Genomic DNA, 24,619 nt, shown 5'->3' with positions numbered 1-24,619 from the left:
ATGCCATTATTTTCTGCCCATTCTTCCAGCCTAACCAGGAGTACCCTGCTCATTATTTTTACAGAGGAATCCAACAGGGAAATGGGGCGATAGTTCTTCACATCCCCCCGATCACCTTTCTTGAAGATAGGAATGATAATTGATTCCTCCCAAGTTGGGGGCACCCCAAAGCAGACTGCGGCATTAAAAACTTTAACCAGCATAGGACCCCATACCTCTGGCACTAACTTATAAACGTCGATGGGCACCCCATCGGGGCCCTGGGCCTTTCCACCTTTGCTAGCACCAATGCTACCTAAAACCTCCGTGATGCTAATATCCAAGGGTACTATGGGCCAGCAATAATTTTGAATGGCCAAAGCATTATCTGAATCAAAAATAATAGAAAAATGGGAAATCCATGTATCCATACTAACCATTGAGGTTAGTTCCGGAACCTTCTCATCTTTTAAAAAAGGGCAATTAACCGTGGCCCAGAATAATGTACAATCTTTCCGTTCGGCGGCCTGTGTCAATTTATCCCAGGCCTCATGTTGTAATTCTATCTTCCTGCGCTTAACTGTATTCTTATGGTTTAATCTAAGCTGAGACACCTGGTCCCTAGCTCTAGGTTTTGTTGCCAGTGCGTCTTTAACTCTTTAAGAGCACTGGTGCAAGCACAATCGAACCAACCCCTATGTTGTTTAGACTTACACTCAGTTGATTTAGTAAATTTTCGGTCTATGATGGAATTAATTCGGATAAAATGTTGAACAAGATCGGCAGTGACGTCAGCCTGCTCAAGAATCGCGGTGCTTTCCGGTAAGCAGCTATTGATAATAGAATTGGACGTCATAACCGCTTTGTCACCATTCCATCTTAACCTTGTACCGTCGGGTCTATGTGGTTCAATATTATCTATGATCCCCGATGTAAGTACAGGTTTTTTATTCCACCAAACAAACTCTACAACAATACAGTTATGGTCGCTAAGCACAATATCCACGACCTTAGGTGCCAAACTCCATGGGACAAGACTTGACGATATACTAATAAAATCAATGACAGTATTTGCCCCCCTCCCTGTAAATGTCGGGATACTTTCTCCTTGATCATTCTTTTCAGTAACCAATATTTCCATATCAAGGGCCGCTAAGAGATGGTTCAGAGAATCCCCATACTTATTGTGAGGAAAATGAACGTCCACATCCCCAAAGCGGTTGGTAATCCCACACAAACAATGATTAGAGAGGGGACAAACTACAGTATTAAAATCCCCCGCCAAAATAAATTCGAAAACAACATTAGAGCCCTCGATAATATCATCTAGTGCACTTCTCAGTGCATCTACCACCAGGTGCCTAGTGCTTTCAAATATATTATTATAAAAATTGATTAAAAGAATGTTTCTTCCATCCTTCTCACATAGCCATAAAATCTGAGAATGGGCCCCCACTAGAACATGCTTTTTAACCAAAATAGGGATTTTGATGGAAATCAAAACCAGAAGCCCTCCCTTAGCTCTACCAGAGATGGATGCAATAGCAGGTAACTGATAGGAAACAAAGCCATTGTATCCCGAAATTTTTTTACACCATGTTTCTTGGAAACAACAAATGTCAAAAAGATTAATAAACTCTGACCACCCCGGGCTATCTTCTTTGGATGCTAGGCCAGCAACATTCCAGCTGACAAGAAAGCTACTCATAGACCCAGAGGATGTTTCAATGCCTTCAACCTGGGAAAATATGCCTAGACTCAAACTGTGGTTGTCAGTTGCAGGAACCGCTCCTTTAGACCCCTCAACATCGCCTGCAACGCCAATTAACGGGCAAAAGTCAGGAGGGATACTAACATTACCTAGCGGCCCGGAGGTAATTCCTTCAGACACTGCACCACAAAATACTACTCCATCTTCACAGGGCGCCACATCAGAAACCAGTCAATCGTTACAATCCAAACCGCTCAGACATTGAAACCGATTGGATGTAACCACCTCAAACCCGCTGGGCACACTATGGGCACTGCCACTACCCCTTTTCAAAACATTAGATGGTTTATTAATTACATGTTGATAGAAAAACCCCAACGGTCTGAGTGAAATTCCCTGATCGTTCAAGGGTCGAGATGTGGGTCTGAGCAGAGTAGTAGTAGCTAATTGGGGATTGTTAAAATTGACAATCACACAATCGCCATTAGTACTTTTGGAAGAATTCCCTATCCAGTTAGCTCTGGTAGTGGTTAAAATTTGATCTGACAGTGCTACTGGGTAACCACACTCTCGATTAAGCCAAGCCACCGTTTTATTCTTAAGGGACTCGTGAGTTTCTTGATTACTTCGAGACCCGGTGTCCAGAAGTGGTGGAACATTTGTTAAAACCACCACATATGGTGCACATTCCGGGGGTAAATTAGGCGTCAAGTAACCATAGCTTTTAGGCTTAACGGCGATGTTCCCTGGCTTATCCACTACCGTAGATTTTGGTGATGTGCTTTGGCCCACCGTTGAGTTAGATACATCTACAATATTAGGACTTAATCCCCCATTGGGAATCTTGGGAGTTTTTGATTCAAAAGCCTTAACCGTTGATAAGTCCTCTAAATTTACCTTTGTCCCTGAATGCGTATTCAAAAGACCACCCAGCCTTTTAATTTCCTCTGAAAGAGTATCAAGTCTATCCATTAGAGGCATAATAATTTTATCAAGCTTCGTATCTATTATGCTAATCAAAAGCTCTAACTGCTTGGGATCTAGTTTTACTTGGGTGTTATTAGTTTCTAAACCTAGATCACTAATGACACACTTGGGGTCCAATCTTTTTTTGTTATGGTGATTCCCCCCCCCCGTTTTGGGATAGTTGACCTAGCAACACCCTTCCCTGATCTTAATACTCTCTGCACTTTCGGAGCCGGAGAGCATAAAGCTGATAGTACTTGAGGCAAATCTGGCGCGGTCAGGGTAGAGTCTGGTTCTTCATTGGTAACCGTTGTTGAAAGAACAGGGCATTCAAGATTGCCACTACCATCCCCTGATAAGGTAGGGAATAAAGTGGGTGAATTGGGAGTGCTAAGTGGGGGGGCCGAAGTACACCCCCGACCCAAAGAAAGTCGACGCTCTTTGTTAATTTTGTCGACTACTTTCACAAGGTAATTATCAACGGTGGCTATATTAGAACGTCCATTTTCTTTGTTAGCTGTAGACATGATTGGCTCACTAAATATACAAACAAATCTATAAAAAAAAAATATACACCAATAAAAAAGCCTTAAGCTGGATCTACCAGAGTTCCTTATTCAAAGTTAAAATACAAATACACGACAATGAACGATCCTTATTTGCGACTACAACCTGGTAGGTAAATACACTATAGCCCAGGTGTGTGTAGTCGATAACTTTCAAAAATCACTGAAACAGAGTGTAACCCAGCCCAGCCTCGGACGGCCACAGACGGCCCGCCCTTTGCCCGGGCTTAGCCCGGCGTCGCCCGCGCACGTCCAGCGACTCGGAGGAAGTCTCTCCTTTTTGTGCGCCTCCGGGCGCAAAGGTAGGCGGAAGTCAGGTGGTGGTGGCGCTAAGCACGCTGGGAGCTGTAGACTCCCCCGACTGCGGCCTTGAACTCCATCGGCGGCAGGGGAGACCAACAGCGTAGGCGACCCAGGAACAACTGCCAAAGTCCAGGTAGGTAGGTGCAGGCACCCCGTCTCCGCTCGCTAATGCCCCCCTGGTCCAGTTCAATAAATGCAGTATTTCTTTATGACTTCCTATTGATGATCCTTGAGTGGTTATGAACACAAGTCTCTTTAAGAAATAAAAAATGAATTCTAATCTGTTTCTTCACACGGACGGAAAAAAGTCCAGCATTCTATACAGATAACATCTCTGCAAGACCGCTTTATGTAGAGCTTGGAGGGAAGGACGAGATCCACATTTTTCCTGTCAGGAAAAGAATTCGAGACGTCCTCACGTAGCCAAAAAAGGTTTGCGGCCGTTTTTAGAAAAACAAGGAATGGTAGCGAGCCGTTAATTCATGCGTCTTGGCGTTACACAAAAAGATGCCGGAGTCAGGTAAACTACGGACAGCTGGGACCCAAATATCAGCGCGTACACGCGTTGATCACGAACAGGTCTGAAATCGACATAACCAAAAATAGGGAGGCGGCCGTGGGGTGAACTTCAACGCGTCCTTGCGTTGTATGGCTGCCTATGAATTTTCATTCGATGATGAGGGCAAAACAAAACCAAAGTCTTTGTTTCTCGTTGCAGCGCGTCCTCGCGCTGGTGAGTGAAAAGCCGGTTCGGAGTCCGCAAACAGGGACACACCCTGACCGCAAATGCTTCCTCTCAGTCACAGACCCCTTGCAGCAGAACGTGAAAGGCTGGAGGGGCTCTACCAGCGTGTGCTCGTCTCCGGTGAGGCAGGCCCAGGAGAGAGGAGTTTCAGGTCTCTTTCAGTTCATTCCCCGTGCAGCGCTGTGATGGAACAAGGAGCAGATGGACTGACCCGAGTGCACGAGTCTCTGCGGACTCCCCGAGTTTTGTGAGTCCCTCTCCGTCCTCCAACGCGCAATCCCAGATGTGCAGGTATTTTGTGGTGTCTGAAATCCAGTATTTATACCCAGTTGTCCATTCGAAGTGGAGAGAAGCTTCTAGAGGCATGGCTTTGAAGTGCACAGGTGTCCTGCCTTTGTGGCCCTGGCTCCAGACTAACTACAGGAGGTATGCAACTCTTTGTGTGGTGACAGGACATCAAGTGTAAGTGGGGCTGAGTCCAGCTCCTCCCTTTCATCCTGCCAGTGATGGCCGATCCAGTCACACCTAATCTCCCTATTATGTAGAACTGTGTAGGAGGAATACACAAAGCCCAACCCAGTCATGTGGCACAGAGACTGGCTGCTGAAACCTAATGGCTGAGGCAAGAAAATGCCAACTTTCTAAAAGTAATTTAGAAAACAGTGGTCCTTGATAAAGGATACGATAAACATGCAATGAATATAGACTTGAATCAATACTATATTGCTACTGTCCACCCTGGCAGTCAGATTTAATAATTCTTAATTTTTACGATCAAGCTCAACAAAAATAAAGCGAGTGGCCGACGTTTTGACTCACTTGACACCGTGCACACAAACTTATTTCTATGTAACGTGTAAAGGCTGTGTTCTTTATCGTGCTTGTTTAACCCTTCACATTTGCAAAACATGCCTGTTTTCTTGCCTGATCGTTTTTTTCGATGTTAATATTATTATTTTTTGTTCACCTTTACTTGTGTTCACTTTGATGCTCTGGATGCAGGACTGTGTCCCACTTCATTTTTGTTGAGCTTGATCGTAAAAATTAAGAATTATTAAATCTGACTGTCCGGCTAGACAGTAGCAAATAAACTTACAAAGATGGGAATTGTTTTTGAAAAAACTAAAAGCTATGGGCCTGATTAACAGGGAGATTTCTCCCTGCACATTGGAATGATTGATTTATTTCCCTGCTGCACAGGTGGGCATGGAATTGAGTGATGCTTGCCCAGCCCTAAGTAGGGTAGGGGGACTGTTACTATGACCAGTTGCAGACGGGATACCAGTTCAAGGGTTTGCACTGGCAAATGCAGATGAAGCTTCGCCAGTGGAAATTCTGCAATTCCCTATCTCTTACACAGGCAAATGAATCAGGAGTTTAGTGGTGAAAGTAGTTTAGTGGGGAAGGTAACCCACCTATTTATGACAGTTCTCCTGCTCTACCAATTGAATTCCTGTATCCCTACTCCAACTGAAAATGTCTGTGCTCACATAGAACCCAGGGGAATACTGCCAACCACAGTCTAAAAGTCGAATATTTCATGATCTTTGCAAAACTTATTTGAACCCCAAATGTCTCCAGTATGTTAGAATGTTAGGGTCTTTATTAAAAAACAGAAAAAGGCCAAGAGAGGTCTCAACTGATAGGGTCACCTAGACTTACGTAAATTAAAGTTACCAGACAGGCATGTGACTTCCTTTGCTTCAGTAGACAGTAGGTAACTTAACTAATTGATCTATTGGGAAGGCAAACAACAGCATATCATTATTTATACAGAGACAATTTATTTTGTTGAATTATGGAACTTATGCCCAGCTACTACTGCAATTTACAAGTCTGAAAATGCATAACCTAAGAGTAAGATTTTGCAAGATATTCTCCTTTTGCTCCCACCGCATAGAAATCCTTTTTTCACCAAATGGAGCCCCTAACACATTGATGGGGAAGCAAGGTGTTGCATTCATTTTAACAAATACTTATTCCCAAGCCATGAAACCTTAAGGTTTTTTTTTATCTAATAAGATCCTGTTTATGAATGAATGTAAAGGAGGGAAGGAACGTTCAGGCGTATCAAGCTGATAAGTCTGTGGGGGTTAAAGGGACCTAAATATTTAATAGCCATGTCAGTAAACCTAAAAAGAATACAATATTTTCCCAATTGTTCTATACATTACTACTGTTCAGGGGAGAGGAGTTGGCCTAATGGCTAGGGCGGTCGACTGTGAATCTGGGGAACTGGGTTCGAGTCTCGGCAATAACACTGAACATCCTGTGATTCTGGGCAAATCACTTAATCTCCCCATGCCTAACAAAAATTAATGTGCCCTCATGTAATGCAACTGGTTCTATGTAAAGCGCTCTGATACCCGATTCGGGTCAAGTTCGCACTATATAGAACTCTGTAAAAAAAGAAAAATACTATTAAATATCACTAAACACTTAGTTAGATGGACCATACTGCCAGGCCTGCAACGAGTCCACTCTTCTGAATACTTCTTCCCCTCTCTTCCATGCCCTGCCTTAACTCTGAACCCCATTTTCTCCATTTCCACCCACATAGAAGCCCCATTCATATTTACCACTTGCTCATAAAGATAATAAATGGGGACTTAAACCAAGCGGAATTAGAAAGTTAGTCAACTTTTATGCTCGTCAAAACTGGCTCTGCACAGTTATCCCTAAATCCATGGGGTTTCATTCATAAGTGCATGGTACTTATGGGACGTTACTGCACGGTACCAGTAATTATGGGGACAGAGTTTGCATCCCACCAGTACTGTGCAGTTTGTAATTGGAGCCTAATATTGGTAAAATACAATTTATTATTACAATTATTAATGTTTAATAATGTATTCATTATTACATTTATTTGTAAATTATTACTGAGAGCCCCAGCACCCTTTACTATTTGTTTTTGCATTTCCATTATGTGCTCTCTTAAGTAGGGAGGACAATACCACACATTTCGAATTTGGGTGATTCCCCCACTTTACATTCGAAGAACTGCTATTCTCTCCCCATGAGAAACCACCAGCCCACTGGCTACATGATATTGGGCCATTGGTCAAAGTACCTCAGATCTAGTTAGAACAGACTTTCTGACATACAAGTTAGTGTTCGCTCTCACCAGTATGTCCTGGCAGTCCTGAAAAGAAAAACAAATAAATGAACCCCACACGGGTTGGAAAATTCCCAGCATGTCAGCAAAATTTATTTTTTGTTTTTCAGTAACAAACTGTCCCTTTGTGGATCCATATATTGAGGGACAAAAACCTGTATTGACATATTGTCAATATAATAATCCACATTTAGAAAAAGGCTCCCCTGGATTTCCATGGACAAAATCATTCAATATAGAGACTTCGGGACCAATTTCTATATTGGCGAAAAGGGTACTCCATAGCCATGACGACGGGGTACACTTTCAGCCAACATAATGGTCTGCCCGCCATTTAAAATGCAGGTGAATCTTTGGTGTAATCATGAGGGAGACCATCTCCATAGTGTTTACACCCTTCCGATGGCTCGACAGAGTAAGGGCCGTCAGAGGTTGACCTGTGTGTATGTCCACCTAATTTAGTTGGGTACACATACAGGTCAGTTTTCACTGGCCGTCACCTCTAGGAAAACTCTATAAGGTACTATTGAAAGAAAGGCTTCGACTTCATCAACAAGTTGATTCCCCTGAGCACAGTATTTGATTGGATTGCAGTTTCACCACTACGACTGTTTGCATTGTACCTCTTGGCATGTGGTAAATCTTATACTTGATACAGGACTGAGTTGATTATGGGGGTAAGCCAATAATCATGCGTATAGGCCTGAAATGTTTGTGAAATTTTGTAATAAAGGCAGTAGGCCTTACATATTTATTGTTAAAAGCATATATTTATGTCACTTGGCATTTAAGTTTCAATTATTACTACTCTATATTAAAGCAGATTACAATAGCAAGTAATGGGTTTGGTGTTGTTTGCCCCGTGTTACAAACCATTGATATAGAAGGTTTGATCTGTGAAAATCCTTGTTAGACCATCTTAGGAGAGACAGTATTTTGGTTAACCTACTGTCAATTTGCATTCCTTTTTAATTTAATGACTGTGTGCCTGATGGTTGCCTTGTGGATAAGCTTACACTCAAAACTGTAGCCCTGAGTTTGTTATAGGGACAAGTGTAGGCGTCATTGCTGCTTTGGGAAACGTAATGACTGATACCATAGGTCTGGTCGGCCTATTATGGACTGTTATGACACAGGCATTTGGTCTAGCTTATTGTGAAAATCATTTTTTGAAGCCAATAAGTCTTTAACTCTTGTTATCACATTGTGTGACAGACTATACACACATATTTTGTTACTTGTGATCCTACAGGTTACTGTGGTAGGCAAGGGCCTCCTACTCTGACAAACCTTGGGGGTTTTCACTCTGATGATTCTTGTTAGGCCCTGTTGAGAGGGGGTGTATATTGTTTGGCAAGTGGTATTTTTCTACATATTTGTAATTTTATAACTCAGTTGCCAGATTATGTGCACTTAAATAAGTCATTGTTGGATAAGGTGTCAAGCGAACTGTAAAGGGTAAAGGCTTCATCTGGTCATTGAGAAACGTTATGTGAGATTTGATAGGCTTGATCTGTTTGTTAATACATGTTATGACAAAGCCAATTGGCCTGACCTACTTACTTTAACAAGCATATGTTAAAGAGACAATGCATTTAAGGATGGATTGTTATTACAGCATGCAAAACCTACTAAAGGAACAGGAAATAAACATGCATGCGAAAAAGTAAACATTAAAGAGAGACTTTACTGTGCAAATTCTTGTGAGCCTTTGAGGAAGATGCTACGGCATTGAAACGCGTCGGGCTCAGAATAAACGATCTGGAATGCAGAGGAGAGGTAAAGGTGAAAGCCGGATGGCTGGATTGCTGTTGAGTGCCCTCCCGAAGCTCCGGGGCATTTGTTGAATAAATATATATTCATATAGGTACATAGAGGGCCCGTGGGGCAGCTCTGTTCCCCCCTTGGTCTATATCAGTGTCAGTTACACTCTGCTTCCATCCGTGACAGCATACTGCATGGGGTAATGTTTTAGTCCACTCATTGTCTCTCCTGCACTGTGAGATACTGCATTTTCTGATCACTGGTGTATATCCACCTGAAAAGCGTGCACTTCAGTGTAAAGGGCCAGTTTGTTAGTCCTTTAGTTTTCAATCTTCTCCCTTTGTAGTTCCCCTTTCATATCACTACAACGTTTGTTTAAAAAAAAGAGATGTAATCAGTGAAAATGCATTTCGCTGTGTTCCGGCTTCTTCAGACCCATATATAAAGCATTTTAAATTAATAATTACAATTATTTTTTTACTAATGCAATATTTTAAATAAATTACAAAAATGTCGCTATTTATGGAAAAAACAACTTTCAAACCCCTTTTTTTGGGCGATATACTCTATCACAATATTTTTGACACAAAAGTTTTGTCATTTTACAATATTTTGATAAAGTACATTTTTTTACACAATATTCATGTCAGATGGTATTGTTTTTCAATATTTTCTGTCATATAACCCTTAGTTTACCTCACAAAAACCATACCTTCATAAACCAGAGGCCCATATCTTATCTCAAATGCAACATCAATTGACTTTGGCTGAAAATGAATTTACTAAATATTAAACAGCCACTTCCTTTGCCAAATTTGAATCGTCTAAGTTACCTCTAAAAGAGCAGTTTATGAAACAGTTGTTAACAAATAAACAGACATACATGGCATTAGTTTATGAAGAAGAAGAGAAGAGGTGGAAGTAAGATTCCGGATTGACTCCGCCGTTGAGAGCACATACCTGGAGCAACTCCCTTGTCCCCATGAGACACTATTAGCTTCAGCGGAAATTTGAATTTGCATGATGGGATACACATATATACCTGCGGATAACTTGGAAAAGGACGGAAAATGAAATCAAAAGGGATACAAAGACTTGGCTGATCTTTTTTTTAAATTACCAGATGTTGGGTCTGACCACAGGGACCACAAGGTGGTCCTGGATACTGATCCAGCGTACACACTGGTTCATCAGGCCGCGCTACTCTTCTCTCTACTGTTCTTCCCTTGTACTCACTACAGCTTCGGTCTCAGTTAGAAGGATGGCCCCACCAAAGAATAGCACTCAGAAGGGAGGGAGCGCTCCTCCCCACTCTACAGCAGCAGTATTCGACACAACCATGTCGGCTATACGGCCATGAGAGGAACTTCTTCCCGAATTGGGAGACCGATCCTGAAGTTACTGCAATCAGGTAAAGCCGCAGAACTTCTTTACTCGGGGGGAGCTGAGGGTCCTTCGTCAGAGACCCAGATTACATATGCACTGCTGGTGGCATTTCTTCCCGACCAGGGAGACTTAGTGAAGTAAAACTGTGGCCCCCTTTCTTAGCGACCCCCCACTCACTCCGTCTGGTGAAACAGGCAGTGTGAAGTGAGGCGGGAGGACAACTGGAGCTCCATCCCAAGCTGACACACAAGCTATGCAAAGCGAGACCGGCTATTCTCTCACAAGCAAGGTCAATCAACTTGCCACATCTATCTGTGATTCAGTCATGATATCTCAGCATCACAAGGGGCTGTTAGATACATTTCAAAAGCAGGTCTCTAACATATACAATATCTTAACAGAAAGTTCACCTCTCTCAAGTTTTGCAACAGGCATTAGGCCATCTTAGAAGGCGCCCACGGAAGGCATGGGTAAAAACAGCGCCGGGAATTCTCCCCCCTCAGCGAGAGGGGGCATTGAGCCCTCGTCAGTCTTTCTCCGACACTCCTGTCTCAAATAGTAATGCCATCATTACTACTCCTGTTCTTGAGGAAGCAAGTCTCCTCTCTGCCTCCACGAGCTCATCGTCTGGAAGAAAGGAAAATAAAATTAAACTGACTAGGAATTTCAAAAGGGGTGTTGGCTTCTAGGGCAGACAACCAGACAATAAGGCAACAACTGCAAAGTCTGGCTCAGTTGTTAGCCCTTTGCGAATATGGGTTACTGCAAAGGGAGAATTTATAAATGTGATATCTCCTCTTTCTGGGTCTGGAACTGGAATTGGATCAGACCCAAAGCATATTGGTAACATCAGTAGCCATGAATATTTTATCAATCTGATGGAAAACCCTGACACACGATAATTTGCCAACATCCTTCGGCTCTTCTTCTCCTGCTTAATACTGGATAATACTGAGAAGACCGTCATGAAGGACACTTCTATTATAGCACAGCCTTCACTTTCTCTGATCCTCCAGGTGTTACAGGATCAAAGATCAGAAGCGAAAGAGCACTATGCACAGGTTAGGTCTGATAGCCTTTCAATTCAGCAATCTCTTGCAGAAGTAACTGGTAAGGTGGCATTACTTCAATCAATCAATCAATCACTGCATTTGTAAAGCGCGCTACATACCCAGAAGGGTCTCAAGGCGCTGGGGGGGGGGGGGCTACTCATCGAAGAGCCAGGTCTTGAGGAGTCTTCTGAAGGCCAGCAGGTCCTGGGTCTGTCGTAGGACGAGGGGGAGAGTGTTCCAGGTCTTGGTGGCGAGGTAGGAGAAGGATCTGCCACCGGCGGTGGTTTTTCGGATGCGGGGTACTGTGGCAAGGGCGAGGTTGGCTGAGCGGAGGCTTCGGGGGGGGTGTGAAAGCTGAGTAGGTTGTTGAGGTAGGTGGGTCCTGTGGTGTATTGTGCTTTGTGTGCGTGGGTGAGGAGTTTGAAGGTGATCCTTTTGTTGACGGGATCCAGTGAAGGCCTCTCAGGTGGGGTGTGATGTGGCTGCGGTGGGGGACGTCGAGGATGAGTCAGGCCGAGGCGTTCTGGATGCGTTGGAGTCGTCTCAGGAGCTTGTTTGTAGTTCCTGAGTAGAGTGCATTCCCGTAGTCGAGTCTGTTGGTGATGAGGGCCTGGGTGACTGTGGAGCATATGGAGGGTGTTGAAGCAGGACGCGGAGACGGCGTTGACTTGCCTGGTCATGGAGAGAGTGGAGTCGAAGATGACCCCCAGGTTGCGTGCGTGGTCCGTGGGTTCCGGTGCTGTGCCTAGTGACGTGGGCCACCAAGAGTCGTCCCAGACTGATGGGGTGGGTCCGAGAATGAGGACCTCTGTCTTGTCTGAGTTCAGCTTCAGTCTGCTGTCCTTCATCCAGTCGGCTACGGCCTTCATTCCTCTGTGGAGGTTAGCTTTGGTGGTGTGGGGATCTTCGGTGAGGGATATGATCAGCTGGGTGTCGTCAGCGTAGGAGAGGATGTTGAGGTTGTGTTGTTGTGCGACGTGGGCGAGAGGAGCCATGTAGATATTGAACAGCGTCGGGCTGAGGGAGGATCCCTGTGGGACGCCGCAGATGATCTCGGTGGTTTTGGAGCGGAAGGGGGGGAGGGGGATGCTCTGGGTTCTGCTGGAGAGGAAGGATGTGGTCCAGGCCAGGGCCTTCTCTTGGATGCTGGCATCATGGAGGTGTGCTGATAGGGTGCGGTGGCAGACCGTGTCAAAGGCTGCTGATAGGTCCAGGAGGATGAGGGCGGCTGTTTCTCCTTTGTCCATCAGGGTCCGGATGTCGTCAGTGGCGGCGATGAGGGCGGTTTCGGTGCTGTGGTTGCTGCGGAAACCGGATTGGGAAGAGTCCAGGATGTTGTTAACTTCGAGGTAGCGGGTCAGCTGTTTGTTGACAATCTTCTCAGTCACTTTTGCCGGGAAAGGGAGCAGGGAGATGGGCCGGAAGTTCTTGAGGTCCTTGGGGTCCGCCTTGGGCTTCTTCAGAAGGGCGTTGATTTCGGCGTGCTTCCAGCTTTCTGGGAAGGTTGCTGTCTCGACGGAACAGTTGATTGTTTTCCGGAGGTGGGGCGCGATGGTTGTGCCGGCTTTGTTGAAGACGTGGTGAGGGCAGGGGTCCAACGGGGATCCGGAGTGGATGGAGTTCATGGTTTTGATGGTGTCTTCGTCGCTGATGCTGGACCAGACGGTCAGGCGACTGGTGCGAGTGGTGGTCGCAGGGGTGGTGGACTCGGTGGTGAGTGCGGGGGGGTCGGAGTTGAAGCTACTTTCATCTGACATACTGGAGCTACAACAACGGGTTGTCGATACAGAAGAGACTACTTCTAAGATGGTCAAAACTTCATAAACGCACAATGTCCAACTGTTGCTATTGCAGGGAAAAGTCGAGAATTTGGAAAAATGACAACATCGAAATTACCTCAGGCTTTTTGGGGTTCCTGAGGGAAAGGAGGGATCTGATCCTCTTGCTTCTGTTGTACAATTATTTCAAAAGGCCTTTCCAGACCTTACAGACTAGGACTGGGACTGTCAAGTACAGCAAGCTCAAAGAATACCTGCAGTTCTGAACAAGCCCGCCTCACGATACCCCAGTCCAATGCTTGTCTTCTTTGGTAACTTCCTGCTGAGACAGGCTATATCCATCAAAGCTCGACCTACCTCTCCTATACATGTAGATTCTTTTTCCATCCTTGTTCGATCAGATCTGTGTAAAAATATTATGTATAGGCTCTGGAAATTGCAACAGCTCATTGACCCATTAAATGCGGCAGTGGCACAGGTCTTTTTGCTAGTTTAAAAGCTATTAAGGATGTCCATTCCTAGATATACCATACAGAGGGGAGGCACAGCAGGCTCCTAGCCTGTGGCGACAGGAGGCGGCTAAATAGCTAATGCTGTATATGAGGGAAAATTGGCTAGCCAAAGTCTTGGTAAAAGGCATCTTCACTTACGTCTATATACTCGCTTCAAATACTCTTTGAAGTTTAGGATGTGCTCAGGGGGAACAGGGCACTCCGGGTGGGTTGCTTCTAGTCAGCTGTCAACCCATCGGCAGTGCTGAGGAGGGTTATTCCTTCCGTAGGGTACGGGGGGTACATGGGGCTATAGGGGTTCTCAGGGTGAAAAGGGAAAAGGGGGCCATGCCAGAGATGGTAATAACTTGGCAAAGGATGATAAGAGAGAAGGAACCAGTTTATATGAATTTGTTATTTCTAATAAGGGTGATAAGCTGAAAGATGTGGCTGGTCTGGAAAGGAACATGCTAATGCTAAAATTATGAATCAGCCTGAGGCCAATTAGATGTATCTGTTAGAATGTTTCAGTTTAAACACAGGTAGCAAGCATCAACTTGTGTGGGAAGAATTAAAAAATGTATAAACCCCATATTATTTTTTGGAAGGAAACTCACTTGGCCTATAAAGGTAGGGGATTGTTTAAACAGCTAGGATATCAAACAATTGTTTTTACATCTCAGAGTGTTTCTAAAAGAGGAACCGCTATATTAGTGAGTACATTACTGGTATACAAAACTCACAGAGTTTTAGTCGATCAGAGGGGTAGATGGGCAATCGCCCAGCTTGAAATCTCAGGCACAAAATATGTATGTTGTACCATTTATCGACCTAATGCTGACAACTCTGATATATTTGATTCTTTAATGTTAGAACTATTGGATTGGCAGGGTGTGTGGGTAATTATGGGGGATTTCAACTGTGTCATTAACTATGCTATAGATTCTACTAACCGACATGCGATCTCAAGAATGATGAAAGTAAGGACATCCATTCTCGAATTAGCACGGTTACACAGCTTAAAAAATGCATGGTGGGCACTGTATCCAGTAGTGCTGGGATAGACATATTACTCAGCCCCACACAATCAGTATTCCAGGATCGATATGGCCTGGGCCACTGATAAAATACTTCAATCCGCTGAGATGGAAGTTTGCCCTAGGATAACTTCTGACCACAATCCTATTCTGCTATCTTTCCAATCTCAGCCAGCAAGCAAACCCAGGCGCCCATTTTCATTCCCACGCCATTTATTCAGAGATAGCGACTATTTCCTGTATATCTACAAACACTTGCCGGAATTTATACAATTTAATCTTAATACTGCTTCCCAGTGCATCGTATGGGATTCAATTTAGGCGTTCATAAGGGGGCTCACCCAACAATATATCCTACAACAAAACAAAACTAGGGAAGCTGCTACTAGGGCTGCTTGCTCAACCTTAATAAACCTGGAATCTCTTCATGCTGAACAAATAAGGCAAGTGGGACAAAATCAGGCACAGTTGTACATCTCTGTAATAGACAAATAATTGTCTTTGGAAAGCACACTTAAGCAAAAGGTAGCCGCTCGTTACAACAAGCATCGCTTCCTTCAGTATGAATATGGCGAACAGACGAGAAGGGTGTTGGCACATCAGCTGGCTGACAATACAGCCAAGGGACAAATTAAGGCTCTTAGAGGTGCGGATCCATATTTAATAGTCGAGTAATTCTCTCAGTTCGATCAAAGACCTGATTTTGTTATCCTCTGGTAAGGCCTCAGGTGACAATTCAATACCAATTGAGTTGTATAAGCTTTTTAAAGATATTATGATACCAGTACTGGTTGAAGTCATACAAGAAATAGGGGCCAGTGGAGTAGTGCTGTCATCTTGGGATACAACAAATATGGTATTTTTTTTTTAAAAAGGGCAAGCTACCTGAAGAATGTAGTTCCTATCACCCGATATCCTTCATTAATACGGACTCTAAAATCTTCGCCAAAGTATTGGCAAGCCGACTGGCACCTTTGATGCCAGGACCAGTCTCAAGACAACAGCACAGCTTTATTATGGGCAGGGACACTACGGCTCACACTAATACTGCAATTGTCGTCTTTGACTTAGCAAGGAAAGCTGCCAGTAAACTCGGGATGATATTGCTAGACGCCGAAAGGGCGTTTGACCGTGTGGTTTGGGGGTGTCTATGGGCAACATTGTCATCATATGGGCTGGGTGAATGATATAGCATGTGAATATTGACCTTATACAATAAACTACAGGCCAAACTGCTTTACGCTAGCATAAAATCTACTCCATTTAGGATACATTGGGGTACTCGTCAGAGATGCCCCCTTTCACCGTTTTTATTTGCGCTACATATTGAACCTTTTATACGTGCATTACACAAAAATACAAAAACACTACATCTGCAATCAGGATCCTCTGAGTTGAAGGTCACCGCTTACGAGTATGATATTGCTGTCCTTACACCCGATCCTGTCGCATCTGTTGATCTTATCAAAAGCAAAGCAGATATATTTGCTTCCTTTTCGGGATATAAGCTAAACTCTAATAAAACACAAGTACTTCTTCATTTTAAATCGGATAGGCCAATTGTAGGGGAGTGTTCAATTGTTAATTATTTGGGGATCCATATTTCCCCGCAGATGGAACAAATACTTAGACTGAATTATGAATTTTTGATTCAATCCGTAAATAAAAAGCTGAGAAGTTGGCACAAACTACCAATTAGCATAATTGGGAGATGTAATGTCATAAAAATTAAATTATTAAAATGTTTTATATTTATTTCACTCTATTCCTTTACAAATTCCTAACTCTTTCTTTAAGAAACTAGAGGGTGCGATAAATAGTTTTACTTGGGGATACAAACAAGCATGTTGTGCAATAAAATTTACTAAGCTTCCATAAAATCAAGGGGGGCTACACCTTCCGGATTTTAAATTATATTATTGGTCAGTATTTACTGGTCGCTTGCGCAGCCTCCCTACAATTGAGAACCAGGAGTTCAGCCACAGCCTTGCTCTTGGGCACGACAGCAGACGGTTTCTATAGGACCAAGATATAGTCTAGATTCGGAGCAAAATTTTACCTAAATATTCTTTGCCATTATTTCATGACAGCTTTCCCTTTGGGGAAACCCAGTCCTCCTGGATATATTTCATGACAGTGCTTATAGAAACTGGGCTAGCCACGGGGTGGATCGATTGGGACATTTTTATGACCAAAACGGTTTTTGAACAGTGCAAAGCTTACAAGCTTCCTTCTCACTCCCTATTTTTCAAATATTTGCAGCTATTTTTCAAATATTTGCAGCTATTTTTCAAATATTTGCAGCTTAGGGACTACTTTTTGAGACGACAAGGAGAAAAGACAACAGAGATATCTGATATAATGGTGTACTTGCATAATACACTTTGGAAACCAGTAATTACACTGTATACCAGCGCTTAAACCACTTCAGAGATGACGCATGTGTAAAGCTGGTGACAAAATGGAATAAGGCACTGGCGGAAGATAACACTCCTATAGATGTTGTAAAACATTAGCAACACTGGATGGATCTGTTCATTCAATCAATTTAAAGCTGCAACAATTCCAGACGATATGTATGTTATACCATACTTCAAAAAAGATAGATAGCTGGGGACAGAAAGAGGGAAGGTATGTGAGCAATCGGAGTAAATGCCTAAAGTGCGCATGATCGCTGCAAACATTGTACATATGTTTGTCACCTGCTCAAAGCTGGGGATATTTTGGAAGGAAATCCAGCATATCTCTAAGATCCGCCTTGGCCTGGATTATTTCTTGACTATTTAAGAGCTCTTGTCGGGCTATAAAGCGGAAACCTGCTATTCACGGAGATCTCTTCTCTTTATCATTTTGGTCACTGCGCATCTTGCTATTGCAAGGGGATGGATCTCCAAGAGACCCCCTAGGGCTGTGGAATGGTGGGCTATCTCAAAGGAAGTTTACAAAAGAGAGAAGGCTCTGGCCAGAACAAGAGGATTACGTTCAATGATGAAATGTAACTCTATTTGGTGTAGATTTACACATGATTACTAGAATGTTGCAAGATTTGCCTTGCATTTATTTATTCACCTATTTATCAACTGTTTCCCTTGTAATTCTTTGTCTTACATGTCAATAACAGCTACTAACCTTTGTTAGGTTTACTTACTTATTAATTAATTAGAACTTTGGTTATGAAATGGCAACTTGTGAAGGAAATGCTAGAATTGTAAACACTGTATGTGTATGCTTGATAAATGTTCCTTTTGTCATTAATAAAAATAATTTTTTTAAAAAGGAGAGAAGATGGGCAGAATATTATTGTGGTCAGCCAGAGAGAGAGAGAGCCAGTAAAAGTTTTAAATCAGTATTTAATGATTTGGATTTAAAGATTACGACTCATGATCAAGAAATTATCTCTTCTCATTTGTTTAGGTGTTATAAGTCTATTTAAGACAAAGATCATCCCTCATTTAAAGGTCATTGCAATTCTTTCTTATCTCATCTTCTTCTATTGACACATTCCCACAAGTATACTTTCTAAGCTTATACTGGAGGAAGAAGTGAAAGCTGCAATAGTTTATTTGGACAGTGAAAAGCTTTGGAGGATGATGGTTTTAATAATACATTTTATAAATTAGTTTCTGGTAGAGCTACTTGTCACAGTAACTAAATTCATTAGTCACATCATCAAAGGAGGATAAATGCACCCTTCCTTTGTTAATAGTGGTATTATACGTTTTCCAAAACCCCTCAAAGACTTTCTAGAGCTCATGTGCTATATAGCCGAATAACTCTGAAATTCTGATCATTTAATTCTGCCAAATTCATTAATAATAATCTGTTACAAGCAGCCTCACATTAATACATATAGAGGGAATATTGCTATCAATATGTATTTCCTTGCTGAAGCTTCTCATTACTTTGTACTTAATAACACCCCTGCTGCCATTACTTTGCATGTAGATGAGGCTTATGACCTGGTGAGCTGTAATATCTATTTTTAATACCTATGGTATACAAATTTCCTTTTCAGCTTACCAGCTTGATAGACCCTCTATATGTCATGTCTGCTGCATTGATTGTCTTGCACCTAAAAGAGGTTCTACGCATGGATGTCCTATTGGTCATGTTCTTTTCATGCTTTTTATTGAACCTCTGGCAATGTATATACATTCTCTCACATCAATCCATGCCCCGCTCGCAGGCTTTCTAGTTATAAAACTTTATGCAGATGATATTGTCTTGCAGAACAGGGCAACAATAGATCAGCCTTGTTTCCCATCAAGCGAGAAACTAAATTGGGTGGCTATGAAGTCAATGAGGCTAAAACAGAAGTACTGTTTAATGCTTTTAGTGACGTTTTACTGACATAGTTACGCAATCATCATAGCTTCAGTTTTAAACTGTAGTTTTGGCTTTATTTTTCTGAAGATCCTAGCTTGCACCTCCAATCATAAAGATTACAAATTTTGTTTTTTTCATTGTCTACAATTGGTCTCATTTCTTTAATTAAAAAGTATTTTCTACCATTATTTTGGGGGTTTTTATGAGCTGTCTGTGTTTTATTTTCCCAGTGCATATTTTGATCAAATCAATGGCATATTTCTGAATGTAATTTGGGCTAATAAAAATGTAGAATTGTCATAAAAAAATAAACTTTTTAAAGAATGGTCAGATTTGCCCTCCTTATCTTCATTTACATTTCTTGGCTTTAGCAGCAATCCAAAGTAGATGGGTCATGTTTTATACAGATATCTACGACAATTCTGTAGTAATATGTATGTTAAGAAAAGATATTGATGTAAGTAATTTATCTTGATTTATTCAGTAACGGGAGTCACTGAAAAAGGTTGTTATAAGATTTTCATCCTTCTTAGTAAAAATAAAACCAGGCCTCAAAAATGCTCCAAAGTCCTAAAAATCTCACTGAAACTCCAATACGGCAATTAAATTGATCCTTCCTGGTGGTCACCTCCTAATGGATTCAACTCTGGCCTCCATTGTGCATTGTGAATATAAGTGAGCTTTTTTGCCAAGATTCTTTCATGGACATCTCCATTTTCCACCAATCTAACCCTTTGAAAGAAGGTCAGCTACATTTTTCATATTTTCAATTAATTTACACGGTTAAACAACTCTCTGTATCTCAAATTATAAAGAGAAAAGAAATGGTTAACCCATTTTATATAACAGAAGTAGTAAATCTTAGAACTGATTATTGCTAAAATAAATGATCTGTCTTTGTTTCTAAATTTCCCATCTGCAGACTAAATTGCTAAATTCATCCAGGATACCCCTTAATAATGCAGATCAGATTAAAATGATTAATCTGTTTTATATTTCACTATCTTCGTATGCCATTCTTTAGCAAATAGAAGCTGTGGTATGCCCGCAGAAACGTAACAAATTCTCCTATCTATTTTCTCCTCGTGCCCACAATGTTATCTTAATTCCAGGGGTTGGGAGGATGTGTTCTTTGAATGTCCTAACCTGGTCAATTTTGGGAAGACGCTTTTTTACTTAAAGCTTGGAATTTGGAGTGTAGTTGACATCTTCTCCTAAAGCAATTTATCCTGATTTATTTCAAAAGTAAGATTTGTTAACAAAGTATGACCAAAACATGTTTTATGGCACTTATTGTAGCTAAAAGATGGGTAATTTTTCATTTAGAAAGCTAATTTGAGAGTGGATATACAGTTGTTTATGGCTTTGCATGCATTATAAATGATTTCCAGTTGATTCAATATAACATTTTCAATGTTCTTATCTGATTTTGACAGTATATCATTTATTTACTTTCTGTGTGTTTTATTCATTTTCACAATAAAAACATAAACCATGAATAATGCTAATCCAGTTCTGCACTTCATTAATTGTAAGTTTAGAATGAAATCGTAAGATAATTTCCACAGATTTCTTTTCAATGGTCTAACCTCTATTTAATCCAAAAGATTGTTTGCATAATAATTAATTAATCGTCTCAGAAAATGTCTTGTGTAAAATCCTCGTTATTTAAAAATGCCACTCATACCTCTTAATTTGACTTTATTTGTCCTTCATTTATGCAGGATATGCTCCCCAACCACAACCTACCCCTTTCCAGCCTCCTCCACCAGGAATGCCACAACCAGGTAACCTAAAAAATGGGTGCTTTCATTTTCAAAATACGTAATGGGTTGATAAATGGATGCAGCACTGATGACCTCAATACAGGAGTCTTTGGGACTCCAAATGCAGATAATGGTTCCCAGAAATTCCCAGGCTACTGTAAATTTTGGCTGCATTACTAATTCACTTGCCTTATAGGAATGGACAACGGTGGTTCATTATCAAATTATTACATGCCTTTTCTGCAGTTCCAAGCAGTTTTACTTCCCCATGCATTTCACCAGGGTTTTTATCTGTGGAATGTTCAATGATCTAACTCCCCTCATAGTAGTGAATCTGGATTTCCCTGATTATCATATTGTCATGTGGTTCCTACGTCTGGAAGAGATGAATGCTTCTAAACCTTTCATCCGTAAGCTTTCACCAACAACATTTCATCCATTACATTTCACCTCTGATCTTCTAGCTCTGACATATGTACAAGTGGTGTAGATTGGAATAGTGTACCATTGTGTGATGTAGAGTGGAGTGGCGTATATTGAATTAACGTAGAGTGGAGTGTGCATAGAGTACAATAGCGTAGAGTTGAGTTGCTTACAATGTAGTTGCGTATAGTTCAGTGGCATAGAGTGGAGAGGGGTAGAGTGGAATAGCATACATTAGAGTTTTGTAGAGTGGAGTTTTGTAGAGTGGAATAGCATACAGTACGATAGCGTAGAGTGGAGTGGCAAAAAGTGGAACGGCGTAGAGTGGAGTGTATTAGAGTGTAATATTGTACAGTGGTGCAGTGTAGAGGGACTGGAGTACAGTGAAGTGGTGTACAGTAAAGTGAGGTACAGTGTAGTGGCATACCGTAGAACAAAAATCAAAGGGGGTGTAAAGAGGGGTAAGAGTAGAATCATCCTCCTCTTATTACTATTCTTCAACAAAAAAGATCCTACCTCTACATTATATTGTATCCTTCACAGTCTGAAAGATTACAATCTTAATGATGGTGTAGAAGAAGTGTTTAGGCCCCTCCAGTTGCTCAAAGAATGGTGGAAACACTCAGGGGTATATTCACAAGAACGTGTGATAACTACCGCAAGAGTAGCCTAACGCAACTTCCAACATCGCAGCCCAATGCGGGAAAATTACCCTGTGCCAACCAAGTATTCACAACACAGCTGTAGCATTCGATAGTCACCAGATAACGCATCAACTGGCCGCGCAAAATCCAACGCCACGCCGCAAAAATGCGAAACGCGAATGCAAAAAAACATGTGACGAGGCCAATTGCGGTACAAAAAGTCACGAAAACCAGCCACAGGCCTACAAATACCACACGTCTGGCAGGCAAATGCACCACTAAAAACACAGAAACAACACAACAGAAACAAGCCAAAGCACGTAGCAACATGGATGCAAACTGACCCAGCACAGAGGCCAACGCGAACCCCGCTACCCCCCACAGACCACCAGCAAGGAACAACGGGCTCGGGGAAGGCCAAGGAGAAGAGGGGGAGGAAGACGGGGTGCAGACCGCAGGAAAACAAGACCAGCGTCATGGAGGTGACAGAACACTACCAGCAACTGACCCACAAGCAGACCACCTGGAATGCAGTCGGAGTGCCGAGGAGGCCAATCAAGGAGGCCAAGAGGCGCTGGTATGAAGTGACAACCGAAACCAGGCACAAACCCGCTGCCAACAGGAAGGCAGCAATGGCGACAGGAGGTGGCAGTCCAGCAACACAGGAGGAGCTAGAGGAAACCGAGGTCACAGTCATCAGTGTGAAGACGGTGCAAGGAGTAGGGAGTATGGACACAGCTCGAGAGGACCTGACAACATCAACAGGGTTAGTAACGAACAGGGACTGGGGGGACGGGGGGAGATGGGTACAATGGCACACAGGCACAACACGGTGTAGCACACTGCACACCCACAATTACCCAGGACCATGTCCCTCATCCCCTTGGCACACTGCAGCACACACACACATAGCAATAACAGCACACCCACATTGACGACAACATGGGACAATGCGCATAGCCGATACTGCAGAACAGAGGACACAACTGGCTCCACACATGCACAGAAACATGCCTACTACATCTGACAGAGCTGGAAACTGTGAAATGGAAATGTACACGTACACGTACGAACTCACATCCGTCATGTAGTGCAAATGTACACTGAGGTGCCGATCACGATCCGGCAAAAAATTCCCCCGTGCGACTCGTATCGGGTCTTTTTACCGTACGAATCGTACAAATGCCGTACGAACTGGCAATCACGATTCGCATGGTAAAAAGTCCATACGACCCGCACCGGGAATCATTCCCCACACGTCCTCGGGTCGGAAAACGTGTCCGACACGTCCTCGGACGATTTACCTTACAAACGTAAAAATCCAAGTCCGACCGAGGAATCACGATCCATCCCGTGCGTCCGAGCCTACAACCGTATGGAAAAAACACTGTCCGCACCGAACACCAATAGCAACCATGGAGACATGTGCCCGCATACGCGCCCAACACTCCCCCCAGCCCCCGTACGTCCGACACGTACCCCCCGTATATGTATACCCCCACCCGTCTATGTACACCCCAGTACGTTCCAGTCGTACCCCCACCCCAGTACGTGTCGTACCACCGTCAATGTAAACCCCCCCACCCCTGTACGTGTCGTACCACCGTCTATGTACACCCCAGTACGTTCCAGTTGCACCCCCACCCCAGTACGTGTCGTACCCCCCGTGTACCTACACCCCAGTACGTTCGAGCCACACCCCCACCCCAGTACGTGTCACAGCCCCGTCTACCTACACCCCAGTACGTTCCAGTCGTACCCCCACCCCAGTACGTGTCGTACCACCGTCCATGTACACCCCAGTACGTTCCAGTCGTACCCCCACCCCAGTACGTGTCGTACCACCGTCAATGTACACCCCCCCACCCCTGTACGTGTCGTACCACCGTCAATGTACACCCCAGTACGTTCCAGTCGTACCCCCACCCCAGTACGTGTCGTACCACCGTCAATGTACACCCCCCCACCCCTGTACGTGTCGTACCACCGTCCATGTACACCCCAGTACGTTCCAGTCGTACCCCCACCCCAGTACGTGTCGTACCACCGTCAATGTACACCCCCCCACCCCTGTACGTGTCGTACCACCGTCCATGTACACCCCAGTACGTTCCAGTCGTACCCCCACCCCAGTACGTGTCGTACCACCGTCAATGTACACCCCCCCACCCCTGTACGTGTCGTACCACCGTCAATGTACACCCCCCCACCCCTGTACGTGTCGTACCACCGTCAATTTACACCCCCCCACCCCTGTACGTGTCGTACCACCGTCCATGTACACCCCAGTACGTTCCAGTCGTACCCCCACCCCAGTACGTGTCGTACCACCGTCAATGTACACCCCCCCACCCCTGTACGTGTCGTACCACCGTCAATGTACACCCCCCCACCCCTGTACGTGTCGTACCACCGTCAATTTACACCCCCCCACCCCTGTACGTGTCGTACCACCGTCCATGTACACCCCAGTACGTTCCAGTCGTACCCCCACCCCAGTACGTGTCGTACCACCGTCAATGTACACCCCCCCACCCCTGTACGTGTCGTACCACCGTCCATGT

The 24,619-nt window shown here is 43.4% G+C and overlaps 1 protein-coding gene across 1 annotated transcript in view; it reads left to right on the top strand.

Moving 5' to 3' along the window:
• The window catches only part of LOC146790012 (uncharacterized), a 450,689-nt gene that overhangs the window by 119,926 nt on the left and 306,144 nt on the right, over nucleotides 1–24,619 (top strand). Inside the window, exon 6 of the mRNA XM_085631249.1 lies at nucleotides 20,947–21,009. Coding sequence (XP_085487375.1) covers nucleotides 20,947–21,009 — 63 coding nt within the window. The remainder of the gene's footprint in view (nucleotides 1–20,946; nucleotides 21,010–24,619) is intronic.

The sequence above is a fragment of the Triturus cristatus genome, chromosome 10 (genome assembly GCF_964204655.1).
Source record: "Triturus cristatus chromosome 10, aTriCri1.1, whole genome shotgun sequence".
NCBI lineage: Eukaryota > Metazoa > Chordata > Amphibia > Caudata > Salamandridae > Triturus > Triturus cristatus.
Note: the sequence above shows the minus strand (reverse complement) of the source record. Positions and strands in the feature narration are given on the sequence as shown.